The sequence below is a fragment of the Kickxella alabastrina genome (assembly GCF_025024165.1).
Source record: "Kickxella alabastrina strain RSA 675 chromosome Unknown BX661scaffold_2, whole genome shotgun sequence".
NCBI lineage: Eukaryota > Fungi > Kickxellomycota > Kickxellomycetes > Kickxellales > Kickxellaceae > Kickxella > Kickxella alabastrina.
The window spans coordinates 118,987-146,546 of record NW_026251473.1 but is presented as its reverse complement, the minus strand read 5'-3'; the positions used below and the strand labels follow the sequence as shown (position 1 = coordinate 146,546).

The following is a 27,560-nucleotide window of genomic DNA, read 5'->3' as shown; positions in this document are numbered from 1 at the left end:
ATTGCTCGACCCAAAGCTCCGACCAGAATCCACAAATGCAGATCTTTCATTGGAATACAAGGACGGAGTGGCGGGTGCCGAGTCAGATGCAGATGCAGATGCAAAAATGGGCGCAGGCGCAAACAATGTGGTTGATTAAATAATGCGTAAGGCTTTCATAATGTAAAAAATATTAAGAATATAATAGTGCTAACAGAGAAGCAAACTCGTTTTCTAACTATTTTTAAAGGCTTATATGTCGCTATTTTTCTAGTCCATAAAACGTATTTTTGCGTATTTCATTTCTACAAATGGGCACATTGAGCAATGCAGTTTGATAATTAATGCCAATAAAGGCGTCTCCATTTATAAATTGCACATGGTTTGGCAATTGCATTACCAACGATGCTCGTATATTCAACAAAAAGCAAATGACAGTGTTTCCAGTCATTGCTTAAAGCAAACAAAAAAGAGTTTATTACAGCACAATCCAACACCTGATTTAAATGCAGAAGCGAAATAAAATAAGAAAAGTATTACAAGCTGTGCCACCCTGCTCATTGTGACCTTGTTTTTCAATGCAGAACGCCAAGTACAGTCGCATTAGCCATAACAACTAGAAAACAATGATTATCATCCAGCCCCTTAGACTTTGTTTTGGATCTTTGGATTACTTTAGCCGATCTCATTGTTGGCTCTTCGGTTGGCCGCTTCTCGTCATTTGTACTATTATTTTGCATGTATTTGTACTGTATATTTGAATTGTTTCTTGTATTTTGTTTTTGTGCACCATCACAATTCTAGCACCCTTACACGCTCGCACATTATCTTATTGTTCTTTTTTCTCATTCTCTAGTTTGTCTTTCCATTGCCATCCGTAAACATGCCTGTGCGCCCGAAAGCGCAGAGTACCACTGAACCCGCTTTAACGCTTAGCGACACAAACACCCTGGAGCTGGATATAGCTAAACACGTTTATTCGGACTACGCGTACGACATCCACAACCCCAAGCACAAAATTGCTCACAGCAGCCGGACAGTGCGGATTTATGGCACGTTTATTGCGGCCAGAGCAGACAGAAGAAAGGCAATTTCGACGCTGCTAGATAAAAACGATAAGGGCCAGCCCAGCCAAAAACAACATTCAGCCGACATATTGAAGCGCGAGCTCGCACGGACGACGTTCGAGATAATCCGCCAGGCGCATGGCTTGCGGCAAGAGAGCAAGTATGCACACCGCAAGTGGCGAGACATGTATTGGCAGATCCACTCCCAGCAAGCCAAAAACTGGTATGCGTTGCAGGCAAGCGCTCTACTGGTCCAAATGGCCCCCGTTTTGGAGCAAGCAATGCCAATGATGCTCAAGGTATGCCCAGAGGCCGCAGTGCTGTCCAGGCTGCCGTCAATGGCAAAGCGAGCGTTGGATTGGACAAGCGGGTGCCATGTCGAGCTGGTACAAGCAAAGGCAGATACGGGCATTGCAATGGACTTTTATGGCGAAGTAATGGATCTTTCAGATCAGTTTCTTGCCGACGAAAAGAAAACAGCTGCCTTTTGTGAGATCGACCTGAAAATTGACATTGTAGCCAAGGATCGAAAAACTCGTTCTGACAAGCAGGCATCGGTCAACGCAAATGGGCGACGTACCAATCATCCCAACCATTGCAATGGCGTTAGCGACCATATTCAACCGAGCAAGGATATAATGCAGTTGCAGGTGATTGGCCATGTATTTGTCTCCGACATGCGAGAGCTGCTCGGGGTAACTCGCAATTCAATATATAATGTTGCACATTCTGTTGTTATGAACGAGCATACCGCCATACTGAAGGCGATAGATGCCCTGGAGGATGCAATGCGCCAGAGAGACTGCAACGCGCTCTTAAACCACATGGGGGGCACAAGCTACGCGTTTGAGCCCGCGCTCGACCACGTCGACAGCTCAATAGCTGGTGTGCGCACACAACTGAACGACCTGCGTGTTGCCTTTGCCAAGTCCGTTGATACGTGCAGCCCAGAGTTCACCAGCAGCGCGTGGGTCTCAGAGTTCGACATGGGCGCGGCACTTGCAAGCATGGCGTTGAGCGAGCATGTTTTAAGCAAAGGGCAAGCGACTTTGGGAGCAGAGCAGAGGCATAACAAGGCTCGCGAATAGAACAAATGTGCTTGAAATGTCCTGTTTTCCATGCCTAAATTCACAGCCGTTCATATACATTTTTTTTGAAAATAGCGACAATCATGTTCAGTGTTTTTTTTAGCTGCATTTCAATATTCACAACATGCCTGTATTTAAATGTTCTTTGTTGCTAGCAATTGAGCAGTCGCAGTAATATCATTGGGCTTGGCCGCACAAACACACACATAAATAGCTGAGAAATAAAGGCATCAATACTACACAGCGCACTCCTTGGTAAGCGCCTCTGCGACCAGCGCCACTTCTGCTTTCTCCTTCAGCTCCTTCTTGGCCTGCCGCTCTCTCTGCTTGATCGCCATCGTGCTAAAGTAGTTGGGCGTCCATGGGCCCAGCGACTCGAACGCATAAAAGTCCATCGGGTACACGTCCTGCCACTCGGTCGCATCCAAAGCCACGTTGGCCTCGTACGGCGTCAGCAGCGGCTTGGGGAACGCGTATCCCCAGTCGATCGACAACCGAGGGCAGGCAATCTGCACCCAGCAGTCGACGTCGGGAAACTGCGCCAACTTTTGCGGGAAAATCTCGGACAGCAGCACGATTTCAAAGGCAATGCCGCGCTTGACTAGCCGCTCCTGCAGCTCCTCCAGCACCTTCGGGTTGCCCTGCCGGCCCAGCGTGCCCAGGATCAGCCCGAACTTGCGCGCCTTCCTGGCACTCGCAATGGCACCCTGCCTGAGCGAGTGCATCTCGTCGTGGCTGTAGCGCTCGCGCGTGAACTTCTTGCTGTACGGGTCGTACGCGTACGCCGGGATGCTCGGGTTGTGGATCATGATCGACTCAAGATGGAAGCGGCCGTCGCCCAGGTACACAATCACGTCAATGTCATTCAGCCGCGGCGATGTGCAGCCCAGCAGCTCGCCTGGCGACAGGGGCTTTGCCTGCGGGATGGTCACCACGTACTTCTCGCTCAACACGTGCCTGCATGTCTGCAGCGCAGTGACAAACTGGATCACGCCCACCAGCGCAATGCGCGTGCCGGGCTCAAAGTTCTTCTCGACCGTGCGCACAAAGTGCTCGGTGTCAATGCCAATGTCGACAAACACATACATGGTCTTGATCGTCGTCACGTTGACCGGCACCAGGCAGCTGTGGCCGTAGTGCACCATAAAGTCGCAGCCGAGGGCCACAGCGGTAAAGTCGTCGACGCAGCAGGCGCCATACGTCACGTCGCCCATGATCACTACCTCGACGCCGCCAAATGTTTCGAGGATATCCGAGATTGTGCACGCAAAGATCATCAGGCCCTCGGGGAACTGCAGCGCCACGCGGGTGGCCGACAGCCGTCTGATCTGCCAGATCGTCTTGTGCAGCTCAAAGTTGTAGTTGTTGGGCAGCAGGCTGACGGCCTGATTCAGCAGCGCGTTGTCGAGAATGTCTGCCGGCACCTGGTTGGCACTCTCGTGGTACCTGGGTCCGCTGCCAGCGTTCTGGCCGTTGCCGCCATCCTTGCGCTCGGCAACTGCAAGTGAGTCCTCGATGGATATTTCTGTCGGGGTGTCCTGCGGATGGGCCTTTCTCCCCCGGCCAACAAAGCGCCGGCGAGGCCTGCTCGACTTGCTCTCTTCGCTGTCGCCAGGCTGTCCGGCAGTGTTGGTGGTGGCCGTTGCTGAGTCCGCCTGTGCCTGTGCCTGTGCCTGTGCCTGTGCCTGTGCCTGTGCCTGTGCCTGTGCCTGTGCCTGTGCCTGTGCCTGTATCTGTGTCTGTGCCTCGTGGTCTGACATTGTAATTTGGTTGGCGCGCAATTGAAAAGGTGTAAATTGACTTTATAGTACAAGGAAAATAATCCGAAAACAGAGTACCAAGAGGCAGCAAAAAACATTTTTTCACTGTTCATCACAACCAACAAGATTTTAGATCTGACCACAAAATCATGAAATACTTTGAGCGCTCGGCTAGGTCAACTCGCCGCTCCAAGCAGCCTGATCGCGATCGGCTCGATATTATATAGTCTAAGGGAATCGACTCGTCTCCGCGTATCCAGCGCAAACACCAAATCTGCCATGTATATTATACAGAAAGTGGCTGCGAGCATCATTCAATAGCAGAGTTAGTTTAAGTTAAAAGTATTTCCTATGTCCAAACATATCATTATCCAATACGATAAGCGGGTTATACTCTGTATCATCATAATTATTTGGTGACTACTTTACACACTTTACATTGTATGTTTGACAAAGGTGCTAGAATAAATAATAAAAAGAAATGGACATACTTCTGTCTTGAAGCCGTGCGTTCTAATCGTCAAAAAAAGCAAAAAGATGAACCTGAAGTTGAAGGCAAATTCGCAGAGCATGCTGGAGGTGGGCATTGGCCGAGTAACACCATTCGATACTTCGCACAGAAATATCTTTTTTTTGCTGATTACGACCTTCCTCAAATTTACAACGTCAACAAACTTAGCGGTAACTTCAGCGCACCAGCTTCAAGAAGAGTGCAACTAGATGTATTGGCATCAGCATTTAGCTATAGCATATTAAACATAATTTAATTAATTAAAAATTAGGAAGTATCTAATTTTAACGATTTTGCGGGTATTAACTCGGATTGACGATTTAGCAGCAATGTTCGCTGGATATTAATTGTGGTGCCCAATACACATTTCAAGCCATTATCTTCCCTTTTCAAGAATCAAGATCGCCCTCATGGTCGCTATACACATTTCTGTTATTGCTGGATAACATCAAAGAATACCATGCTGTTTACAGTGCTGCCCACACAGCGCTACCCACACAGCGCTGCCCACACAGCGCTGCCCCCTTTTTCAGTTCCAAAAGTATTTTTTGAGACTTAAAATATATTAATTTAGACCTACATTTCTATAGAGCACGATATTAATAAATTGCCAAGATTTGTATGTTATTTTCGACTTAAAATAATATTGTTAAAGGTAAATAGGCCAATGCAGACTAAACAATGTGTGGCTGCATGTGTATGCGTTCTGAACACCATTGCTGTTCATTTAGTTTGCCATAACAAAAAAATTGTGCAGGTCATCTGCACATCTCAGCACTCCACGTTTTTGGTAAATAAAGCCATTTTAACGTTGTATGCATTATAACACACAAGTGAAATTGCTGATATATCCGTATTTGAGACTTAATTTTTCTCCCCGGATATATAGATATTTTATTTTGCAGCCCTAAAGAATATATATATAATATTTTAAATGTATATAAAAAAGGTAGTATGTCGCCTGAGCAAAAATAATTTTGTTTTGTACCTGCAGTTTGCATATTACATTTGTCATTATTTTCCAAGCTTTTGAAATTACACCTTGTTTTTCTCATCTCTTGTCTTTGATATGCTGGTATTAAACCTATCCGCGATGTTTTTGCTGCTGGTCAGCCAAGTGTTTGCACATATGGCGCTCAAAGTCCCCTGCCCTCGCTACAATGCCAATGGAGTCAAGTGTCCCCAGATTCCTGACGGCGAGTCATGGGATTGGACTCAAGTCGCTCCCATCGGAAGCGCTGACGAAGTATTCCAGCCATTATGCAAGTACACTAAGCCATTCAAAACCCCCAGCGCCAGATGGAAGGCAGGTGAGACCGTCACTGTTGGATTTCAAGGAGCTGCCGCACACAGCGGCGGCCATGGAGAATTCTCCATCTCTTATGACAACGGAAAGACATTTATGGTTCTGCAGCAAGAGTTGAGGTACATGTTCTTTGGCACGCCGACTAAATTGACCAATACACCGAGGAAACTAAAGTATTCAATTAAGCTCCCTGAGAACTTACCGGGGTCAGACAATGCCGTGTTTGCATGGACGTGGGTTAATGCTTCGGGCAACCGCGAGTTTTACATGAACTGCGTGGATGTTCAGATAATTGGTAAAGCTGGCAAGATTACGGGCAAGGAAATAACTGTGGTAAACTATGGTCCTTATACACAAATGCTACCAGAGTTCTATGGAGACTACGACACTGGTATTGATATTTACTCTAATGCGCGTAACATCACAGTGACAGGTCCTGGAAATGAAAGTGCTTTTGTTATTATGCTTAACCCGGATGGAGCTCAGAGTGAGGATGGAAAAATTGATGAACAGGGAAACAGGGACAGCGACAATGATGACACTGATGATGAAGGTAGAGATGGCGAGGATAACAACTAGTTTATTGTGTGAGGTATTTAAGTTACCATGCATGCGGAAGATTACCGTATTTCTTTTTTATTTCTTTATTTCTTTTATTTCAATATCTTCCAAGTTAAGTATTAAACACCGGCTAAAGCTTGTACACTAAGAAAAGACGAGGCTATTGAATTTCGACAATATCAAATGACGGAGCACAATGGACAGTTGAAGCTAAAGCATACACGTATTTGCCTCCGCTAAGAGTCCCGAGTGCGAATTTCAAAGCGCATTGGTTACCATTTACAGCGACATTTACAAAATTTCCATCTAGAGACAAAGATACGCTGATCGTTGCCAATTCCATTGAGCCAGCAATTCCAATCCCAAACGCCTTCAAGTACGCCTCCTTAATAGTCCATATGCGATAAAAGTCTTCCAGCGGCTGTCTGCTATGTTTGGCAAGAAAATCTTGCTCTTGCGGGGATAACTAAACGATATCAAGCAAAAAATGGCGAGTAGTAGTTATTAGCGTACAAAACTATCAAGTGACTATGCTCATGTGGTGTTTCGTATAAAAAAAACGCATTAAATGTACTTACTTGATAGGTAAATTCGGCGATATAGTTTTTGACGCTCATATTTTCGGGACAATGCACTCGAGCGACATCGATTCCAAGTACCCCTTGCGCAGTTACTCCGGCCATAATCCAATCACCGTCATGAGATATGTTAAAATCACATACATTTGGAAAAAGCGCTTTTGAAGCATTAGTGAGCGACGGCTTGGATCCACCTGTGCTTTCATTAATTATGATCATATTGGTTTCAAAAACCAATGCCTTGAAGCTGACACTAGCTTCCAGTAGGCGACGCACCAATGTGCGTCCTGCTGCAAAACGCAATGTGTCGGCGGGTTTGCGGTATTTGTTTGCCCGTTGAAGTTCAATTTCACTGAGACCAGATTTTAGTTTATTGAGAACGGAGCTGGCCTATAAAATAAAAAGAACGGTATATTTGATTTTGGGAATATTCAATATCAATAAAATGTAGGGTGTTTTTTTTATAATTTAACCTGTTCGAATTTCCTTTAAAAATAAATATTATTTCTTTTTATTTTACCTCTTGATTTCCACTATCAAGCCCATCAATTAATGCCTTGCACGATGTGGCCAAAATCTTGATTGAACCAGCAGTAATATCGCCAGTATTATTGGCATTAGACTTGCAGTTGTCCATGATTAAAAAAAGGGATAGTATAAAGATAATATAGGTGTATTGGTAATTTTTTCTGGCGAATGGTGTGGATGGTTGCATTTGCAGCATTGAAATGCAACCCGCAATCATCCACTTGCTCGGGCAATATCGTGGTGATCTACTATGGTTTTAAAGTTATAAAATGTTAAAAAAAAGTTTTTTTTGTTATGGATAAAGAGAAAAAATGAGAACATAGAAAAGAAAAACGGTACAATGTAATTTTTGCTCACATTGTCGACAATGTTACCCTGGTGTAAAGGCAGAACGCAGTCCAGGAAAAAAATATACAGCAGGCATTTTAGTTGTAGCACCCGGACTCATTGGGCGTCTCATCAGGAGCAAAAATGGGCAATATAACCTTGTACATCTCGAACCTCTTCTTGGCCTTATCCTGCGCACCACCCTTGCACTCCAACGCACCGTTAATCATATTGATAGAGGCGCCAAATTCACCCTTCAACACACCGGGATCCGAGCGCACCCTATCCTTCCAGAACCAGAAGCTAACAGCCCAGGCCAAATCCTCATCCTTCGCAACCTGATCCGGGTCCTTAGCCAATCGATCATCTCCAAAAAGCCCCTCTGACGCAGCAAGGTAGTTATAATGCCAGGAGAGTTGAATATATCCGCGACCCCAATAAGTCTTGCCCTGGACGTCTTCGGGGGTGGCGTAGTTTTGGGCACACCAGTCGGGGAGATCCGCGCAGGCGTACTCTTCCTTGGCTCGCAGGCCGTCGGATTCCCAGATAATATTGGAGAGGAACATGGCGGCTTCGCGGGCAGATGCGATTGAGCCACGGGAAACCATGCCATTGAGGAATGACTGGCATTGGGAGTCGGTGGGTGCAGGGTAATCGAGGCTGATTGCCTTGCCACCTTCGGTTACGGCTTTGCTGAACTTGTCGCAGGTGATGCCAAAGTGCTCTCCGCTATCGCCACTGCTGGTGTCGCCGCTCCCGCTGCCGCCATCAGTGCTGCTGCTATCGCCTTCGGCGGACTCTGGGGTGGACTCGGCTTCGGCCGGGGATGATGCACTTTGATCCGCGGTAGCCGCACCATCAGTAGCCTCTCCCCCTCCAGTTTGGGCGTCGCTAGGCGACTGCTGGGATGGATTCGAAGAAGTGGCATCGGTATTTTCAGCCCCACCAACCTCAGAATTATCAGCTTGGCTTTCAGCAGTGCTTTCAGTACCTTCAGTGCTTTCGGTACCGGGGTGCACGCACATACCATCCTTACAGACAGTGCCAGGACTACAGGCGGAGAATTCCATCCATTGATTGTTGCTACAGAAAAGAAGTGAGGATTCGTTGGCGCATGCTGTGCGGTCTTTGGTTTCGTCGCACTCTTCGCCGGGTGTGTGCGCTGCTTGCTGGGACTGCAGCTGTGCATTAGGGTCCTCGGCGGCAGTGGAGGCAGGGGCGACGGAATCGGCAGATGGGTTTTGGGGATGGGGACTGGCGTGTGCAACTTGAGATTTGGCTGCGATCGTGACCATGATCAAGGCAGCAACGTTTACAAACAAGACCATAATAGTAGATAATAATAATAGTTTTTTCTTTTCGAAATGAATACTAGATTGTGGTGTTTTATAAGTTGATCTTTTTTAAACGACAAAGTTTTATTTTTTAAAGTCTACGTTTTTGGCAGCCGTATTTATATGGTTTTGAGAGGGAAAAAACTTGGTAATAAAATTTACTTTATTGATATTTTTTCTCTATTTTTCAATATATGACAAAACATTCTCATTCTTATTTAATTTCATGCATTGACGCATGTGTACGACTGTTAAATAAATAACACTAGCTTCTTTTTATTTGTATATATATACTAGGTGATACAAAAAAAGAGCATTAACTTCTAGATCTAAATATTTGTCAATGCATAAAAAAAGGAAAACGAAAGTGTAATGTTTATTATTTTTATTTATTTATTTATTTTGCCTCAAATGTGCTTTCCAAATTCTCGGTTAATTACGATTCCCTGAATAGGTCATATTTCCCAAAAAACAACAGAAAAAAAGGGAGTGCAATCCATGAGGGATTCTCCTCCATATGGTGTAACCGCAGATCACGCCCCCAAAAGTCTATTATTAATGCAATAAATTGAAAATATGATAATTGAGTTTTTAAGATATTCACGCGTACAAGAAAAAAAATTCATGCATAGAGAAGCGTTGTGAAAATTTTTTGTATGAGCGCAAACAAGGAAGTGCACGTGTTTTGATTATTATTTTCTTCAAGTGATGACGTTTACTACCCTTTAATTTTTTTTGGTGGCACGAGGACGAGGGGGTCTGTAAAGAAAAGCAAGAAAAAACATATTTTCACTTTCTTTCTTTTATAGTCAATTTATTAAAATAAAAATAAAAAATCTATAGCATCAAGTATTGAAAAACACCTTTTTATTAAACAATTCAATAGTTCAATAGTTCAAGTTTTTTTTAAAAAAAGATTAAAAAGTATGCCTCCTCGGTTCAAAGAATTGTACAAGCAGACACGGTCGTCAAAGGACAGTCGACAGAACCGACTTTTGCAGGAGGCGCAGCTAAGACGGTTGCAGAGGGAGCAAGTGTTTATGGGCAAGCGACTGCGGCTGCGTAATCCTCAAGACTCAGAGACGGAGTCTGAGTACGAGTTTACAGCATCCGACATGACGGGTATTATCAAGGGACTCGAGGCAAGTTGCAAAGCTTATTTGGCTATTAACGCTTCCCCCTTTTCCTTCTGCCTCTGATATTGTAAACACATTCCGACATACCATTTTTTATTGTGCACTCACCTCAAACAAAAAAAGCATCTTTTATTTTATTTGACTAGTGTAGAGTAGCAAGCATGATGAGCGTATGGATGCGCTGCAGAACCTCAGTGGTAAGCTAGAGCAGCCATCGGAGGAACTACGTGAGTTTGTCCTAGAGGGCAAGTGCATTGAGCTTCTCATTGGGTTTCTGACGCAAGCAGACGGCGACGAGAAGCTGCAGAGCCTCTGGTGTCTGACGAACATTGCAGCGTCCGAGGGCCGGCTGGCAGAGCGAGTGCTGCCGGCAACGCCGCACCTCCTTCCGCTGCTGTCCAGCGACATTGCGGAGCTAACGAACCAGGCGGCATGGGCGCTGGGCAATCTGGCAGCAGAGGGCGAGCAAATGCGCGAGCAGCTATATGCCCTAGGCGCACTTGCGCCCTTGGTCAGCCTTCTGGGCACTCAGGACCCGGTTGTGCTGCAGACAGCGTGCTTTGCAGTATCCAATATGGCGCGCAAGCCCTGCTCGTACTTCAGCAGGTTGTTTGAGTTGGACGTTCCACAGGTGGCGGCCAAGCAGCTGAAGCGGTTTGCGAATGACCCGGAGTGCGTGGCAGAGCTCGCCTGGGTATTTGCGTACTTGACGGCCGCCAGCAGCGCGCAACAAGTCGACTGCGTCCTGGCATCTGGCGCTGTTGATGTTCTTTTGCAGTGCGCGGTGGATGCAGCGGATGGTGCGCCCGGCGCCCTGCTTATTCCGATCATTCGCACCCTGGGAAACGTGGCTGCAGGCACTGACGCGCAGACGCACGCGCTAGTGACCAAGCCTGGGTTTGTTGCGCTGTTGGTCAAGTACATCGAGTCGCGGGCGTCGCGCGCAGTGGAAAAAGAGACCCTTTGGGTGCTGTCCAGTGTAACTGCCGGGCGCAAAGAGGACGTCCACGCAATGGTCAATGCTAGCGTAGTGCCCGATCTCGTGCGTATCATCGAGACGCAGGACTATGATATTAAGAAGGAGGCGGCATTCAGCTTGCTGAATATTGCGCTTGTCGGGGAGTGCCTTGAGGACTTGCCTAATGAGCGATTGGTGAGGGAGTTTGTGGGCTTTTTGCGCAGTCAGGATCCCCAGCTCGTGCGCATGGGGGTGCAGTTTATTGCGCTGGTGGCGGATGATTTGGACGGCGGTTTGGGTGTGCTGAGGCGCGTCGAGGGCGCGATTGATGCGCTGGAAAACCTAGTTGCGGTCACGGAGGATGACGACACCCGCGCGATGGTGTCGGCGCTGATCGACCGGTACTACGGCGAAGACGCAGAGGCGGCGATCGTGCAGTGATTGAAAAGCGAAGGGAAGGGGGAGAGATAAAGGGGGTAAGGGCGTGTGACTTTGTGATTATCTTATGCAAGATAACAGAACCGTGGGGAAGAAATGGCTGGAGGCAATGAAGCCAGTGCTTGATAAATAATTTCAGGATAGGTTTCTCGGTCCCCTTTTCCATTCCTTTTCAATTTTTTTATTAAATATTTTCACTCTTTCATTTCAAAAATGCACTCTTTGTCGCTCATCCGCCGCAGCATCACCATGAGCTCTTCGGCCCGGCACATCCGTGTGCTCAGCTCCAAGATGGGCTCCAAGGACCCAATGATCAAATCCCCTGATGAGATCAAAAGCTACCCGGCAACAATCAAAGTGTACACACGTACCGGCGACAAGGGCACCTCTGCGCTCTTCACAGGCGAGCGTCGCAGCAAAAGCGACTCCGTATTCACCGCTCTCGGGACCACCGACGAGCTCTCCTCAACCATCGGCCTCGCCATCGCGCACATAGAGGGTACTGATGCATCCTCGTTGATCACCCAGCTTGAGATCATCCAGTGCCTGCTGCAAGACGTCGGATCAAATGTGGCCACTCCCCTGGGGAGCGCAAGGGCGTCCAAGATGAAGCTGAGCCGTACGAGGTTTGATCCCGACGGATACCATTGTACAAGAATGGAGCAGTGGATTGATGATATGTCCGTGGGACTGCCAGTGCATCGCTCGTTCATATTGCCGTCGGGCGGGCTGGCCGCCTCCACCCTGCATATTGCCCGCACAGTGTGTCGCAGAGCTGAGCGCACATTGGTGCCGCTGCAGGAGGACATTGACAAGGAGACCATGATGTTCGTTAACCGGCTGAGCGACTACCTCTTTGTTGCCGCCCGTTGGGTCGCTATGCAACAGGGCATTACGGAGAAAATCTACGTGCACCACAAGGGCCGCGTCACCGAGTTTGACAAATAAATTTTTTTTAAGTGTATGTGAATGAATCAGCAGTAACCGAGATGGTTTTTTTGTTAGCCACGGAGCTGCCTTGTCTAGAAACCAGCATATTGAGATACACAGTCTCCGGCGACTCCCTCGAAGCCACCCCCAGGGTTGCCGAGCCAGTGACGCAGAGTGATCCGCGCAGCGCCACGAGAATCGCATGCCAGGCATTGGGCAAAAACACGCCGCACATATCCAAACGCCAAACCCTCCTCTGCACACCTGCCTCATACGCCATAGCCTCCGATGCACTAACGCGGCACCTGCGCATTGTTCCGTTAATGAATGCTCCAGGCGCATACACGCTTGCATCTTTCATTTCCGTGCCCAACAGGTACTGGAACAACCCCTGGACGCTACTCTTGTCGGTGATCAGCAGTGCGGATCTCCATGTACGATCAACGGTGATATCGCGCAGGTGTCCGGTATCTGCCTGTCCTTGGCTGGAGAGCTCGTCCCAGGTGCGTAGCTTGGGGGCTAGCGGCAGGGTGAAGGCCACTTGGGCTTGGTCTAGGGCCCGGCGCAGACCTAGGACTGATTGACTCACAACGCAGACTGATCGGTATCCTGCATTATCTCCCTCCTTTCCGTTAGGGTCGTCGGGTGCTGATGGTGGCTGCGGAACCATTTTGAATATCACTGTGTAGTCGCGCACACACACGTACACGAACGGGTATTGCGCAGGAAACTGCCGTTGCAGGCAAATCAGCGAATGAAGAGCCTCATGCAGCTCTCCCGTTGTCTTTTCTTTCTGCCCAGCTGCTGCTGCTGTTGCTGCTGCTGAGGAGTGTGGTGCAGTGGTGGTAGGGAGAAGATACTCCCAATAATAAAGACTCTGCGCGATAGCTGATGCCGGGCTACTGTTGTCAGAATAGTGTTGGTGCGGGTGTTGCAGTGGGATGAGTGTAGTGAGTGGGTGCGCGGATGTTATGGAGATTTGCGTACGCAGGGAGAGCGATTCCGGCGGAACAGCGAATACTAGTGCATTTGGAGCCGCCAGCGGCTTGCTGCTGCTGCCGCCGCCGCTTTTGCTGGAAGAAATAAAGCCAGGGGAAGTGGAGGACGCGGAGACGCTCAGTTTGAGTCTCTTCACATCCACTGAATCCACCGAATCTCCCTCATCATCCGTCACCACATTTAAGCCCATGGCCTGGGATACTGAACCAGCCGGTGTCGACTCTCTTCTTTCCGCAACGTCGTCCATTATCTGATCTTCTGTGTCTTCTTTGTCTTTGCTATTGTCCTTGTTGCGGTGGTCCGGCGTAAATGTAATGCGGTACATACTGGGATCATCACCATTGATGTCGTCGTCGTCCATATCTGAATCACTAATATACCCGTTGGATATCGCCGCCGCCATCACTAACTCCTGTACGGCCTCCCCCTTTTGTCCTTCTCCTTCTTCTACTACTACTACTTTCTTTTGGTCTTGAGAAGCTATCGCACTGATGATATCAAACGGGTTCTGACACAATGCGCGCGGTGAAGCAGCAAACAAACTACTATGTAGGGAAACCGACCGAGCAATAGGTTTTGTTTTCGAAACAACATCCGTGATAACAGCTGTGGTACTGCTGGTGGTTGGGAAAAAAGAAAGCGTTGTTTGCTTAATCCCATCACCAATACATCCACCCCGTACAGCTGCTGCTGCTACTGCTGCTGGTGGTTTGTTGGTTTGGTTGTTGGATTTTGAAATTACATTGTTTGTCGATGGGAGTAAGCTGGTTGTAGTATGGTTGCGTTTGAGTGTGTGTTTTTCTTTTTCTTTTTGTTGCCGTTTTTGCAACTGCCGCTTCTACAGGTAAAGCCAAAAGAAAAAAGTGACAGTATTAGTATGTTTTTACATATTTATTTAATTATATGTAGTTAGGACTATTTAAACAGTCTCGTGCATGCGTGTGTGTGTGTGTGTGTGTGGGTGTGTGGGTGTGTGGGTGCGTACTTTGAGGTCTGCCAGGCTGGTTCCAGTCATTCTTTATGTAATGCAGGGTCAAAAGGCAACAGTTGGATTACAGTAAACTAAAATTCAAAATTCAAAATTCAAAACTAAAAGGAAAATAAAATAAACAGAAACAGAAAGAAAAAACAATCTTAGGCAACATTCCAAAAGGATCAAATGCAAGATCACCCAAAAAATAAAACAAAATAAAAAACAAGTCAAAGTTTGGGCGTCTCCATCGTCATCCGACTCTCCTCATTCTCCTCATTCTCCTCACAACAACCAGGCTGCCTGATCTGATCAGGCGGCGGCAAAATGTGTCTCCTTATATACTCGTTGACAAAAATGCCCCTGGGATCGCACCTCTCGCGCATATTAACAAAGTCCTTGAATCTTGGATACGACTCGAGCAAATCGAAATAAAACATCTTATGGGCTTTGGCCCAATGCGGTCTCCCGCCCAATGTGCGCATGATATCCTCGTATGCCTTCCAATAGCGCTTATAAGGCACGCTCTTGTGGTAGGGCCGGTACATGATGACGCCGATATAGCAGACAGTCCGGTTATACGTGGGGCTCAGCCACACGGAGGACTCCTTGACAAACCGCACTTCCACTGGGAAATGCACACGCACTCCATGCGGGTCCTGCGCCTGCGCATTCACCCAGTGGCGGATCTGGCGCAGCGCCTCAGCGGTGTTCTCCCACGGGACCGCCCACTCGTTGACGTACTGTGGGAAAAGGCAGTCCATATTGAACACTTTGAAGCCGTCATCGACCCACTCGGTGCGCCGATCAAAGCGGTTGCGGAAATGCTCCTCGGTCAGTCTCGGGATGTCCCCTGGGCTGCACCTCGCCTTGAACAGCTGCAGCTGGTAGTAATGGAACCCATAGACCTGGTCGCGCCAGAACGATCCCGGATCCGGCCGCTGCGCCATCGATGACCGGTTGGCGCGCCACACCACTGTGTGGTCGGTATGCGGGAACCACCAGAACCGCACGTGCTCCGCCGACTGCAGCACCGCCGGAAGATCATCCAGCACGCGATCCAGCGTATCCGGCACCTGCACGGCGTGCAGCGTGAACATCGGCTCGCACTGCAACGTCACCTGCGTGATCACCCCGAGGGCGCCCAGACTGCACCTCGCGGCATCAAACAAGTCGCCCTCGACAGCCTTGCTGCACTGATGACGCACGCCCAATCCGTCGATAATGACCAGGTGGGTGATCATCGAGCTCAAGTCGCCAAACTGCATTCCAGTACCATGCGTCGCTGTGGCTATGGCGCCGGCAATGCTTTGGTCGGAGATCGCGCCCACAGAGCTCAGCGCCATTTGCCGCTGCTTCAGCACCTGGTGGAGCTCGTGCAGCCGGATTCCAGACTCGACGGTTATTGTGCAGGCGTAGGGGTCATGCGAGAGAATCCGCTTCATCTTGGACATGTCCAGCATCATCGAGTTGGTGCATGCAAGGTCCGATGGCGAGTGGCCGGAGCCAATGGGCTTGATTGTCAGCTGGTGGCGGTTGGCCAGGTGGATCAGCTGGATTATCTCTGTTTCTGTTTCTGGCGAGAGGAAGAAGCGCGGCCGGCTGCGGAATGTCTTGGCCCAGTTGGTGAACTCAAAGTTAGCCGGGCCGCAGCGCAGCCGATCAATGAGCGCGCTCTCGCTGGGAGAAAAGTCCATGTCGAGTATCCAAATAAATGTGTGTAGAGTATGGTTATTAATCGCAAAATAAAGCGGAGAAAAAAGAAAAGAAAAGAAAAGAAAAGAAAAGAAGGGAATAGGAGCAGAGGAGCAAAAGCATATTAGTGCTGTATCGTGTGTAATGCGGTAGACCCCGTTGACACTGCAACCTTTTTTACATTGAGTGGCGCTGGACTTATCTTGGCGGCCGAGCGCATATATTAAAATCAAATTAATCAAGTCAAATCAAACTCATGTAAGAGCAGCCCCCACGCATGCACTCAAGGCGAAGCAAAGCAAAGCAAAGCAAAGCAGATGGGGTTCTTTTCTAAAAAAGATCCTGTTTTTGTTTTTATTTTACATTCTTTGTCTCTTCTTACTCAGCCCTTTGTTTTTCCTTTCCATTTTCCTTCTTCTTCTTCTTCTTCTTCTTCTTCTTCTTCTTCTCTTTATTACTTCTCGTTAAAGATGTACATTGCGTCTATTCTAGTTGTTATTATTTCACTTCTCGGAGCATACAACCTTGATCTCTTCAACAGCGCTCCACGAACCACCACCCCAACCGCCTACAGCACGCTCTCACCAGACTTTCCTTCAATGCCCACAGACGCCTCGAAGCTGCGCATTCTGACGCAAAACATGTTCATGCGTCCGCCTCTGATCAAAAACAACAGGAGCGACTGGAAGGACGCCCGGCTGGACTACTTCATCGAGCACATACTGCCCAACTACGACATCGTCTGTCTGCAGGAGATGTTCGAGTATGCGTCCAGCAGGCGCGCGCGGCTTATGGCAGCGGCGCAGAAGCTCGGGTACCGGTATTCAGTGACCAGCGAGCGGCAGTTCCTGTGGAACGTGGGCATTGACGGCGGGCTGGTTATCCTGAGCAGGCTGCCGGTGGTGCAGACGGAGAGGATGACTTTTCAGCGCGGAATGGGCCCTGACTGGTTGGCCATGAAGGGCGTTCTGTACGCCAAGGTCGCGGTGGAGGGCGGCACGCATGCACATGTGTTTACTACGCATACGCAGGCGTCCTACGGCGAGGTTGTTATTACGCAGCCGGATGTCAAGCGCAGGCTGGCGCAGCTGTACGAGTTCCATGGGTTTATAGAGGCTGTTCTGCCCAGGCACAGGGCTGCGGGGGAGCCGGTTATTCTGTCGGGCGACTTTAATGTCGATTCGAGAGACCATGCACGCGTGGACGCCTCGGTCGGGTATGAGCGCGAGGTGGAGGACGGCGTGGCAACGTCGGATGAGGGCCAGGCGATGATGGCGATCCTCCGCGGGCATGGAATTGACCCGCGCGTCCTGGGCCCGGACAACACGGATACGTTCAAGGGCAAGGCTGTTTACGAGTTCCACGACTCGCTGAAGGAGCGGCTCGGGTACCACCCGGTGACGTTTGGCAACATCGTCGTGGACCAGCAGGGCAAAGCGCAGCCGCGCGAAACAGTCCTGACCACAGAGCACGATAACATGGTCATGCACTCTATCGACTACATACTGTGGTACAACCCTGACGAGCACCCGGGGGGCATGTCAGCGCAGCTGGAGGACGTCGGCGTGGCCCCCAATTTCACACCCGGGCAGGAGTTTTCCCAGATCTCCGACCATTACGGGGTATCGGCGGAGATTAAATTTGTTAAGAATTAATTTGATTGATTTTTCAGTGTAGTTTGGGGATCTTGTACGCGACAAAGCCGTTGGCGTTTGGCGTGAAGTCGGAGACATTCGCCAGGACACCCATGCGCGTGCGGCGGTCGGCGTGGATGACCAGGCGGCTGATGCACCGGTGGTGCGAGCCGGACGCAGGCAGTAGGCTCCGTGAGCTGTCGCCCGACCTCACGCTGGCCGCGGCTTGCTGCCTGCTGTGGCGGCCTTGGCTTCGGTGCTGGTGGTCGGCGTATTTCCAATACTCGGGCGAGGTAAATTCGCCGCCCAGGCTCCTTCGCTTGCCGTAGACGGACTCGACCTTCTTCGGCGTGCGCCTCCCAAGGGCGGTGTTCGGCCGCTGCGGATGTGCAAGCGTATTCTTGGTGGACAGCGCGTAGGAGCCCAGTGGCTGCTTGGTACGCGACACCGAGGAGTCGATGATCCAGGAGGAGTCGTAGACGACGGTGTCTTGACTGCGCAGCAGCTCCAGTGTCGTGCGGTCTTCGATTCCCGAAGTAGTGTTGTCCGTAAAGTAGTATTGGATGACACTGCTTTTGTTGACGTCTTTTATTTGGAGTCCACCATCAGCGACTAGCACAGGCAATAATTCAAAAGGTTTTTTTTTAGGAATTTACAAAAAAAGGGTTTGCCTTGTCGAAATGTATGCGTGTTTTTTTATTTACTTACGCCAGGTGTGGATGTGCGAGGGCGGGACGTTGGGTGAGAACCACGCGCGGTTGCCATCGAATAGCATCATTTGAATAGAATACAGGTGCGAATTTAAATTGATGGATAAAATAGGAAATAAATATAAATAAATAAATAAATATAAGGAAAGGGCAGGTGTATGACGTTCTTTGAATTTTCCTGTTCTTTTTCGCTCGCTCTTTTTTCTCTCTCAATTTTTGTTTAAACTTTTTATTTATTTTTAATTCAACTAATTCAACTAATTTCAATTTTTTCTTTTGTCCTTTTTTATCGAGATGGCTTCGACTCCGCCGCCCGCCTCTTCCTCTGCTTCCTCCTTAGGCGACCGCAGCCGCGCGCGCGACAAACTACGTGCATTCTACAAAATGCAAACCGCACCTCCGCTCCCCACCACCACCACGAGAAACACCAACCCGCCGTCAACCACAGCAGTGGCGGCACCAGCGGCACCAGCGCCAACCACTTCCGCACAGCTCAACCTCGACAGTGCCCATTTTGATTCGAAAAAATACACCAAGCAATTGCTTCTAACCTCAGGCACCCAAAGCCTCCTCCAGTCCTCGACGACCCTGGTCAGCTCAATCCGGCAGATCGACAATGATATGAAGACAATGGTATATGAGAACTACAGCAAGTTTATCAGCGCCACGGAGACCATCGGGCGGATGAAAGGAGACGCGGACTTTATGGACAGCGAAATGGGCAAACTCACCCGCCGCGTCACCTCGATTTCCCATAAGACCGCCGACCTACACCGGGCGCTGGACGCGCGCCGGGAGCGTATCTGGCGACTAGCAGCGGAGATCCGCACCTTGCGGGCGCTGCAGATGATCGCCGAGCTGCCAAAGCGGCTGAGCGTGATGATTGGCGCTGGCAGGTTTGTCGAGGCGGCAGGCGAGTGGTCGCGGGCGACGCCGCTGCTCGAGCACTATCGCCGGCTGGGCGCCCGGTTTGAGGGCGTGGAGAGCGACGGAAGGCAGATTATGCAGGAGGTGGAGGCGACGGTTTGGCGCCGGTGGAGGAGCGAAGACACGGGCGTAAGGGAGGGCGCCGAATGCGCATCGTTGCTCGTGCTTTTGCGCCCTGAGTGTGCGCCGAAGCTGTGGAGGGACTACTTGGTCATTCAGGCGCGCAAAAACCACAGGTGTAGGGCGGATGCCCTGGACCGCGCCATGAATGAGCAGGGCAGAGCCGCAGAGTTCCCGGCTCTCGAGGGTGCGCCGACGGGTGGCCGCGGACAACGCCCGAATGCAGGCGAATGCATTGCGCGGTTCCACGCCGAGTACCTGCCCGTGTGGAGCTCTTTGGTCATTGGGTTTGCGTCGCAGTTTCTGTCGCCGGCCGGCAGTGGGCTGATCGAGGCGTCGTTGTCTGCGGCGGCCAGTAAGCATGGCGGCCGCACAAAGTCGCTGCTGCAGGCTACCACCGAGGGCACCGTCGTCGGGCTGCTGTCGCCACAGCAGCATATTGACGGACAGGCGGCGGCGGCGGCGCCCAGGATCGCTGCCAGCCGTGTAGTCGGGTGGCAGGCCATGGATGCGCAAGACTTGGCGCAAGCGCAGGAGGCCTTTGCGCAGGCGCTGGTCGAGTGGGCGGCGGAGTACGAGCGCATTCTGGAGTCCCTCATGCGGTTCCCCGATGACACCACCACGGCAGCTAACGTTGCCCCACACCTGCACCAGCTGGACGCGCTCGTCTCGCTGCTCGCACAGTACCCAATTCTCTCGCGTATCGGCGGCCTGGACGCCTGCGTTCAGCGGATGGTCGATCGGTGGCAGCGGCGGCTGGTTGATGGCTGCCTGCAGGGCGTTGTGCGTGATTTGATCGAGCGCGTCGAGTATTATTTCGACCCTGGCGTTGACCAGGCATGTCCGGCAGCAGTGCAGGAGGAGGGCGCTGGTGGGGGGCGCAGGTCCAGCGCCAGCAGGCATCGCAGGACCATGTCAGCGCGAAGCAACCTGTCGGTGGGCGACCAGGGCCTGCAGCATCAGAGGTCTGGGTCAGCGGCCAGGGCTGTGTCGTCGGCCTTTGAGGCCTTGGGGAATGCACTGCCGACCCAGCCTATTGCGCCTGCCTCTCTGTCCCTCTCACCTGCACTCGCCCCCTTTGGCACCAACCCTTCCCAGCTGCCATCTCAGCAGCAGCAGCTGCCGCAACAGAGGGTGAGTCGTGCGAGCACCGTCAATGTAGCGTCCTCTGCGAGACATGCGTCGCACAGCCGGTCGAGTACGCTGCGCCGCAACCACCAGCGGACACAGTCTACGGCGATCACCGACCTATTCGATGCGCCTAACCAAGCCTCTTTTTCTGAAGACCTGCCGAGGCCTCTGCAGCGGCGGTACCGGCCGTGGTTGGTTTCTTCGATTAACCGCAACGCGCCATTGCACGTGTTTCTGGCGGACATCGAGAGCTGGCTGATCCAACAGGTGCTCGAGCGAATCAACCCGTTGCTCGAGGCTGTTGTTCAGCATTACTTGGACATTGAGGCGAGCCAGATCCTGGATGACGGCGAAGAACACCTGGGCCTGTCCCTGCAGAGCGCAGCGAGACTGCGGTTGGGATTTATTTCCGTGCTCGATCAATGCTTGGATACGTGGATGAGCGAGTGGATGCCTGCACTGTTTTTGCATGTTGCAATGGTCAATGTACCCTGTGGATCTAGAGCATATGTTGAGAAGTGCGTGGATGAGGCTGCGGCAAAGTTTGGCGGCGTCGGGATGGTCGGTGATCCGGTATCAAGCCTGCTTCTGGCCAGATTTGCTGTGGATTTTGAGCTGACTTTGGCGCAGAGCATCTACCAGCTATGCGAGCATGCTATTTTGGTCATCCCCGAGGAAAATAGCCATGGGTCTAATCGCGGCAATAATGCACAGGCGCAGGCGCAGGCTCAAGCGCGGCTTGGGGGCAGTATGCATGTACTCGAGGAACATTTACAGTCTATTACTGCCACCACTGCGGCTTCGTTTAGTCGCGCTGACTCTATGGCTAGTATTATTAGTGGACGCCGTGGTGCTGCGGCGAGACCTGGTCCCGGTGCCAGTGGTGGTGCGTTGTTGAGGTCGTTTGAGGCTGCACATGCTGCTGCTAGGTGGCATTCGGTGGCTGAACGCCTTGTGAGGCATTTCATCATGACTGTTGGACTGGACATTTCATCGGATTATTTGAGACTAAGACCGTATGATTCTACAACAGGAATGTTCGATACAGTGCAGCAAAAGGAGGAGGGTGTGGAGGAGGATGCGGAGGAGGGTGTGAGTGAGATTTGGCTGAGCATTTGTCGTTGGATGCGTCAGGTCGAGAACGACACTAATGCGTTGTTTTATGATCCGGTATTTTCGGCAACGCTGAAGGCTCTGCAGACATGGCATGAGCGCGGGGTTGGTGACCATGCTAAACAACCTACTACTATCCGGTCCCACCCTTCCCCTCTCTCCCATCTTCCACAGCAGCAGCAGCAATATGGACCGTCGATCTCTGAACACGCCCATATAATGTCCAACATTGACCGACTCTTTGCCCAACGCATTGATATCTTCCCCTCTGTAGTCTCCTCATTGACATCTGGCAAGATCCTGTTCCATTTATCCATGCAGATCATCAAAACAGCAATGGAGTCTCTGCGGTTGAGGCCTGCGAGATTGTCTCTGAGAATGTTTAGAAAAATATCTGTGGATGCAGCGTTTGTTCGGTCATGGATGCTCAGATACACGGGGGTTACACCGGATTTGCACAAACTGTCCAGGAGTCCAGGGTTGGTTTCAGTGGTTGCGGTCGGCGGCGGAAGCGGAAGCGGAAACGGAAAGCAACTGGATCAGAAGCAACAGCAAGGACAACAGCAGCAAGGGCAGCAGCAGGGTTTGGGCATGAAGGGTGGAAAGTCTGAGGAGATTATTAATGAGGGTGATGCCAGAGCCATTTTGAATTTAGTCGATGATTGGGTTGCCACGGCAAAAGCCTTTGTCGGCGGAGGTGGGTCCCTGGAGGTGCTACGCTTGAATGAGGAAATCGCTGATCAGTTGGTTTTGAATGCATGGATGGATACGTTTTTTTGTTGAATAGATTTATCTGTTTTTTTCGGATTGTTGATATTTTATGTAGTTTGATGGATAAATACACCCAGTGTAAATGTATTTTTTTTAGAACTTCTAGACATTTATAACGAAAATTCAGATTTTTAAGCGGGGGGGGGGGGGGTTCAAAAGCAGTCCCCCCCCCCGTTTTAGCCTAAAAATCAGAAAGTGTAGATTTTTGAATGAATGAAAATTGAATATTATTTTGGAACGGATTAAATGAAAATTTTAGAAAGCACCGAATGTCTACCAAACAACACCCCCTTGTGAGGACCACTTATAGACCTATGAGCCTGGACAAGTTGTTTAAAAAGTATCTTGCCCCAGCGATGCGAATGGCTGGTCTAGTGCTGCCTTGTGGCTGTTCCTTTCCCATCTGCTCACCCTGCCCCTAGCAACAAAGCTAAACCACCAGAGGTGGGCGAGATTGAAGGCAGTCACTGGTAATAACCCTTAGCTTCAGAGCCACGGTGGCGCTTGCCGCTGGTCTTAAGTCTAGGAGGTTATCCCCCCACTACCATGCTATGGGGGCCATGGCTACTGTGCTCGCATCCCTGCTGCGATCTGTTGTCTGTGGCTGCCCCATCTGCTGGTACCTCCTCTTGGGCGTAATTATTGGTTGATGGCGATCAACTGATTAACCAGCCCTGGCTATTCCAGCCAAATACACAATCATTAATAAGTCCACACAGTGATCAAACAAAGTAACATGTTCTTTACCTTTTCTAATGTAATAGCACTTATATAGTCAATACACTTTTATACATAGTATTTTATCTCTACACGTTCATAGAATGTGTCTCCCAAATTCAATAAAATGAAAGAAAAAATATAGTTTTTTTCTTTTTCGTTTTGAAATATTCTTTATTTTATATATATTTCTTTTCGTAAATACTCCCTCTCATTTATTTTATAAATAAAAAATGGTGGATTCTGCTGGTGCCGAATGGGTCAATCCGACCTCTGAACTTGCAGAAAATCTTGGAGGTATTTGTAGCAGCGAAAATAACACCAAAGAGACCCTGGACTTTTGTGTTGTTTCTTTCACTGTTGATACTACGGCCGCCAATAACACTGTTGCCCCCGTTGTTGTTGGCAAATTTCCGGTTACCACCACCACTACCTAAAGTGTTCCAAATGCTGCTGCCAATGATCAAATAGTTGCCACCGCCACTGTTAAAGAACTGGATTCCGCTGCATCTGCATCTGCCGATGTTCCGATTGTCACTACTGTCGCCAATTCCCCAGCTAACATCAAGCCATCTCTCGCCAGAAATCCCACATCTCTCAGTCGCTGCCACCAACTTGCCGATCCAGCTACTGATACCAAAGCTAGTTCACGCGTGAAGGCTACGCTGATAAATCTGTTTGTAACAGTGCATGTTCCAAAACTTACCACCCTCCGAGAGGAGCTTTTCCTGGCCTTGCCCCCTGCGCATACCACCCATCAGGTTGTTCCGCATGATGCTCAGCGGAAAAATCGATGACAAAATGTTTGCCAACAATTTTAAAGCCGCCAATCGGTCCAACGATATTTGTTTATTTTCCATGCGGGTGTTGCATGCCCTGACCAGCACCCTCGAATGCTGAAGCGTCCGAGTATGCCCAAAATTTCGACACAGATTTTTTCTTCAGAGCCATTGTTGAATTCGCTCAATAAAACCAAGGTATTCCCCCACCATAATGCTTAACCGCAATGTAACGGTAAAATTATTCGTGCTCAAAACAGGACTTAATATGCTGCTGACCATTGTCGGTCGCCTCTTCTTTTGGGGGTGACGAACACGTTATAATCAAGAAATGGAGTTATTCCGTGTGCCATCGCAATATTGGATTTCAAAAGTCCAAGAGGCAGTTGCCGAATAAGATGATGGCTTGCTGTGTGTGTGGTCGCGGTATTGATTATTTTTTGGTGTTTAGTAAAATTGATTTGTTCGTTAGATTTTTTCACGCTTTTAATTGTGGTGCCTAACACACATTTCAAGCCACTATCTTCTCTTTTTAAGAATCAAGGTTGCCCTCATGGCCACTATACACATTTCTATTATTGCTGGTTGATATCAAGGAACACCATGATGTTTACAGAGCTGCCCACACAGCGCTGCCCCCTTTTTCAGTTAAGTAATTTTTAAGACTTGAATATAGCGATTTAGATCCACATTGTTATAGAGTACGACATTAATGAGAAGAACGGGCAGTTTAAAAACTTTGGATTTACTGGATTTGAGCGCTCCAAAGAATAGGGTAGTGTTTTTTGTGGTTCTTGCAAATTGCATGAGAATTATTCTCGCTCAGAATATCAAGCGCTGAATCTTTATTTTTTTAGTATTTTAGTATTTTCAATATAAGAAAATAATTAGTTTGAAATTAAAACACATATTTGTAATATACGCACTTAAAAATATTGTAAATGAAAAATGTAATATGATAATTGAAAGAAATATGAAAATGAAAATAAATAACATAATTATTATGATTACGAGTAATTTTGGAACTGGAGATTGTCCGAAACCACGTTAATGTTAAACGGAGACTGCACAATATTGTGACGCAGCCGGTGAACATCATTAGAAGTCTGGTCCTGCGCCTCTGAGTAACTCATATCCTCAATCTCGCCATGCTGCCCCTCCAAGGAAGAGCCAATGGCGCCAGAAATCCCATTAGCAGATGAATCCTGACCCAAATGCGAGTCATCACCATTCACAAACGACTTGCCATTGACCATGGACTCCTCCCCTGCCTGGCTAATTTGCCTCAGAGAATAGAGATTATTGGCAACATCGTTCAGTGATGGCGAGGTTGACGAAGCTGTGTAACCGTAGAGGTAATGCGCAGCCGCTGCTGCCGAAGATGACGAAGAATCAGTCTGCCCAATGACTGCAGCAACATCAGTAATATCAGACACCACGCTAATGGACGTGTTGCCTGAGGATACTGCATCAGTCACCCCATGCACGCTGCTAGCAGAACGCTGGATCTCATTGTGAGTGTTCCCAAGCGCATTGCCATTGGCAGCCGCAATTGGGTTGACCATGCCGAGCGACGTAATAGCCGAGGTGTTGCCAGCTGCTGACGAAGACAAACTCTGGTCGTGATGGCTGCCCGAAGAAACCATCGAGTAGACAGGGTTTTCAACAGAGTGCAGCGTGTACTGCGACGGCCCAGGTGCTATTGTCTCTGCGGGCGTAACGGGAGATGAGTTTGTCTGGCCGTTAGACATCTCGGCAGAGCTGGCCGAAGCCTCCCAGGAGGGTACAGAGTCCTGGTAGTACGAGTACATCCCCTGTCCAGATCCCTGCGGCATCTGGAATGAGTTAGACAAATCCGCTACAACGGCCACTGCGGCGGCAGCAGCGGCGGCGTCAACGCCACTGTTGGAATGCTGTTGATGCGGTTGGTGCGATGGCACAGAGTGTGTATGCATGTTTCCAGAACCAGAAATCTGCGAGCCCTGTTGCTGTTGCTGCTGTTGGTGGGAGCTCTGCTGGGCCATGTAGTGCTGCTGCGGTTGCTGCTGTTGGGCAGCATAGAGCGACGTGGCAGAGAGATGCGTCGAACTAACAACGTTGTTGGCGCCCTGGTGAGGCATAAGGCGGCCCGGGTACTGGGGGCTGATAAACTTAAAGTTGCCAAAAAGGTCGGCAGATGGGAGCGCTCCCTGCGCGCCACCAATAAAGTTTGACGCCAGGTGGTGCTCACTCTGTTGCTGATGAGACGGCTGCATCTGCGGCTGGTGCGTGTACTGGCTGTGCTGTGCCTGATGGTGCGCCTGCACCTGCTGCTGATGCGCATGGCTGTAACTTTGAGTCTGAGCGAGGTACCCGTTGTGCTGGTGCTGCATGTGCGCATGTTGCTGCTGCTGGTGATGTTGCTGCTGGTGGTGGTGTTGGTGGTGTTGGTGATGGGCATGCTGCTGGTGGTGACCCTGGTCTTGGTGGTGGCCATGGTGGCCGTTGGCAGCATGGCTGTACTGCTGCTGGTGGTGATGCTGGTTCTGTTGCTGGCTTGAGTCGTACATGCCGCCACCAGTCATCATAGCGTATGGAGACGCCGGGAACCCCATTGCATGCTCGGGAATTCCTGACTGGCTGTTCATATGCATAGGGAACGGATGAACAGTACTGCGCGAGCGCGTCAGCGGTCCACCAGCAGCGTGGCCGCCAAGCCCCATGGCCATCGACGTAGGACTAGTCATTGCCGTGGGCGCAGGCACCGAGCCATTACCCTTCATGACCTCGCGCAGACGGCGACGCTCCAGTCTGCGGAAAATCTCCGACTGAATCCACGCCTCGCGCTCCGGCGTAGGATCCTTGCCAAAACGAATCCGCGCCTGACGGTACACACGGCAGCGCAGGTCATTCAGGCGGTTCTTTTCTGCATTTTCTGAACGCCATCTCCGCATGCGCTCGGACACTTCGGCTTTACTCTTGGGAGTGCGGCGGTCGGACTTTTTTGACTTTGACGGAGAGGAGGGGCTGGAGTCAGAATCGTTGGAGTCCTGGGACATGGTCGACGTGTGCATCAAGTCATCCTTGAGAAGAAGCCCGCTGCGCGTGTCCAGGTACGGGTTGGAGCCCATAGGGTCAGGCAGTTGCGGGTATCCGTTGGCATCGGACGCAAAAAATGCAAACGGATTCTGGTTCATCGTGAGATTTTTTAGACTAGTCGTAGTCGAAGATCCGAAAAAAAAAATATCAGGGTGTGAGAGCGGAGAAAAGCTCAAAGAAGCTAATGTAAGCCAAGGCAATGAATAAATAAATAATAGTAATAATGTAAATGTTTAGTGGGAAAAGGTTTAGAACTGGTAACGTGGTGAGCAAATAGGACGGGCAGAAAAAAGGTGTTTTATAATATCGCTCAAGGGGGAGAGTGGCAAAGATATATTTTCAGCGCGTGGTAAATTAATATTAAAAAGTAATTATATATGGAACAATAACTTTGTACGAATAAATAACAAAAAAA

The 27,560-nt window shown here is 49.7% G+C and overlaps 14 protein-coding genes across 14 annotated transcripts; 6 read left to right on the top strand and 8 right to left on the bottom strand.

Annotated features, from left to right (window-relative positions):
• Nucleotides 1-643: 643 nt before the first annotated feature.
• Nucleotides 644-2,222, top strand: BX661DRAFT_176508 (uncharacterized protein). The gene has a single exon (XM_051534353.1). It carries the CDS (start codon nucleotides 863-865, stop codon nucleotides 2,132-2,134), a length of 1,272 nt encoding a protein of 423 aa, XP_051394424.1. The 5' UTR covers nucleotides 644-862; the 3' UTR covers nucleotides 2,135-2,222.
• BX661DRAFT_176507 (Diphthamide synthesis DPH1/DPH2) lies at nucleotides 2,223-3,876 on the bottom strand. Its single transcript, XM_051534352.1, has one exon. It carries the CDS (start codon nucleotides 3,409-3,411, stop codon nucleotides 2,371-2,373), a length of 1,041 nt encoding a protein of 346 aa, XP_051394423.1. The 5' UTR covers nucleotides 3,412-3,876; the 3' UTR covers nucleotides 2,223-2,370.
• A 1,622-nt stretch (nucleotides 3,877-5,498) lies between these two features.
• BX661DRAFT_195806 (uncharacterized protein) lies at nucleotides 5,499-6,290 on the top strand (the record flags this gene model as incomplete). Its single annotated transcript, XM_051537990.1, has 1 exon — nucleotides 5,499-6,290. The coding sequence occupies one exon, from the start codon at nucleotides 5,499-5,501 to the stop codon at nucleotides 6,288-6,290; it is 792 nt and encodes a 263-aa protein (XP_051394422.1).
• Nucleotides 6,291-6,392: 102 nt separating this feature from the next.
• BX661DRAFT_176503 (uncharacterized protein) lies at nucleotides 6,393-7,548 on the bottom strand. Its single transcript, XM_051534351.1, has 3 exons — nucleotides 7,371-7,548; nucleotides 6,851-7,240; nucleotides 6,393-6,738 (listed from the first exon to the last, which is right to left on the bottom strand). Exons 1-3 carry the CDS (start codon nucleotides 7,485-7,487, stop codon nucleotides 6,433-6,435), a joined length of 813 nt encoding a protein of 270 aa, XP_051394421.1. The 5' UTR covers nucleotides 7,488-7,548; the 3' UTR covers nucleotides 6,393-6,432.
• A 135-nt stretch (nucleotides 7,549-7,683) lies between these two features.
• BX661DRAFT_176501 (lysozyme-like domain-containing protein) lies at nucleotides 7,684-9,105 on the bottom strand. The gene has a single exon (XM_051534350.1). The coding sequence runs from the start codon at nucleotides 9,031-9,033 to the stop codon at nucleotides 7,804-7,806; it is 1,230 nt and encodes a 409-aa protein (XP_051394420.1). The 5' UTR covers nucleotides 9,034-9,105; the 3' UTR covers nucleotides 7,684-7,803.
• A 750-nt stretch (nucleotides 9,106-9,855) lies between these two features.
• Nucleotides 9,856-11,738, top strand: BX661DRAFT_176500 (armadillo-type protein). Its single transcript, XM_051534349.1, has one exon. It carries the CDS (start codon nucleotides 10,348-10,350, stop codon nucleotides 11,572-11,574), a length of 1,227 nt encoding a protein of 408 aa, XP_051394419.1. The 5' UTR covers nucleotides 9,856-10,347; the 3' UTR covers nucleotides 11,575-11,738.
• A 142-nt stretch (nucleotides 11,739-11,880) lies between these two features.
• On the top strand, nucleotides 11,881-12,519 carry BX661DRAFT_139683 (cob(I)alamin adenosyltransferase; the record flags this gene model as incomplete). Its single annotated transcript, XM_051532806.1, has 1 exon — nucleotides 11,881-12,519. One exon carries the CDS (start codon nucleotides 11,881-11,883, stop codon nucleotides 12,517-12,519), a length of 639 nt encoding a protein of 212 aa, XP_051394418.1.
• Nucleotides 12,520-12,572: 53 nt separating this feature from the next.
• Nucleotides 12,573-13,903, bottom strand: BX661DRAFT_195802 (uncharacterized protein; the record flags this gene model as incomplete). Its single annotated transcript, XM_051537989.1, has 2 exons — nucleotides 12,573-12,584; nucleotides 12,620-13,903. The coding sequence occupies 2 exons, from the start codon at nucleotides 13,901-13,903 to the stop codon at nucleotides 12,573-12,575; spliced, it is 1,296 nt and encodes a 431-aa protein (XP_051394417.1).
• A 706-nt stretch (nucleotides 13,904-14,609) lies between these two features.
• Nucleotides 14,610-16,256, bottom strand: BX661DRAFT_176495 (L-gulono-gamma-lactone oxidase). The gene has a single exon (XM_051534348.1). It carries the CDS (start codon nucleotides 16,165-16,167, stop codon nucleotides 14,701-14,703), a length of 1,467 nt encoding a protein of 488 aa, XP_051394416.1. The 5' UTR covers nucleotides 16,168-16,256; the 3' UTR covers nucleotides 14,610-14,700.
• A 379-nt stretch (nucleotides 16,257-16,635) lies between these two features.
• On the top strand, nucleotides 16,636-17,820 carry BX661DRAFT_168433 (Endonuclease/exonuclease/phosphatase; the record flags this gene model as incomplete). Its single annotated transcript, XM_051533433.1, has 1 exon — nucleotides 16,636-17,820. The coding sequence occupies one exon, from the start codon at nucleotides 16,636-16,638 to the stop codon at nucleotides 17,818-17,820; it is 1,185 nt and encodes a 394-aa protein (XP_051394415.1).
• A 13-nt stretch (nucleotides 17,821-17,833) lies between these two features.
• BX661DRAFT_195799 (uncharacterized protein) lies at nucleotides 17,834-18,574 on the bottom strand (the record flags this gene model as incomplete). The annotated part of the gene is made up of 2 exons (XM_051537988.1): nucleotides 17,834-18,384; nucleotides 18,508-18,574. The coding sequence occupies 2 exons, from the start codon at nucleotides 18,572-18,574 to the stop codon at nucleotides 17,834-17,836; spliced, it is 618 nt and encodes a 205-aa protein (XP_051394414.1).
• Nucleotides 18,575-18,693: 119 nt separating this feature from the next.
• On the top strand, nucleotides 18,694-22,645 carry BX661DRAFT_176492 (uncharacterized protein). The gene has a single exon (XM_051534347.1). It carries the CDS (start codon nucleotides 18,804-18,806, stop codon nucleotides 22,581-22,583), a length of 3,780 nt encoding a protein of 1,259 aa, XP_051394413.1. The 5' UTR covers nucleotides 18,694-18,803; the 3' UTR covers nucleotides 22,584-22,645.
• A 390-nt stretch (nucleotides 22,646-23,035) lies between these two features.
• On the bottom strand, nucleotides 23,036-24,239 carry BX661DRAFT_195797 (uncharacterized protein; the record flags this gene model as incomplete). Its single annotated transcript, XM_051537987.1, has 4 exons — nucleotides 23,036-23,093; nucleotides 23,568-23,892; nucleotides 23,995-24,021; nucleotides 24,170-24,239. The coding sequence occupies 4 exons, from the start codon at nucleotides 24,237-24,239 to the stop codon at nucleotides 23,036-23,038; spliced, it is 480 nt and encodes a 159-aa protein (XP_051394412.1).
• An 835-nt stretch (nucleotides 24,240-25,074) lies between these two features.
• BX661DRAFT_215584 (uncharacterized protein) lies at nucleotides 25,075-27,488 on the bottom strand (the record flags this gene model as incomplete). Its single annotated transcript, XM_051538759.1, has 1 exon — nucleotides 25,075-27,488. Exon 1 carries the CDS (start codon nucleotides 27,241-27,243, stop codon nucleotides 25,075-25,077), a length of 2,169 nt encoding a protein of 722 aa, XP_051394411.1. The 5' UTR covers nucleotides 27,244-27,488.
• Nucleotides 27,489-27,560: the final 72 nt, after the last annotated feature.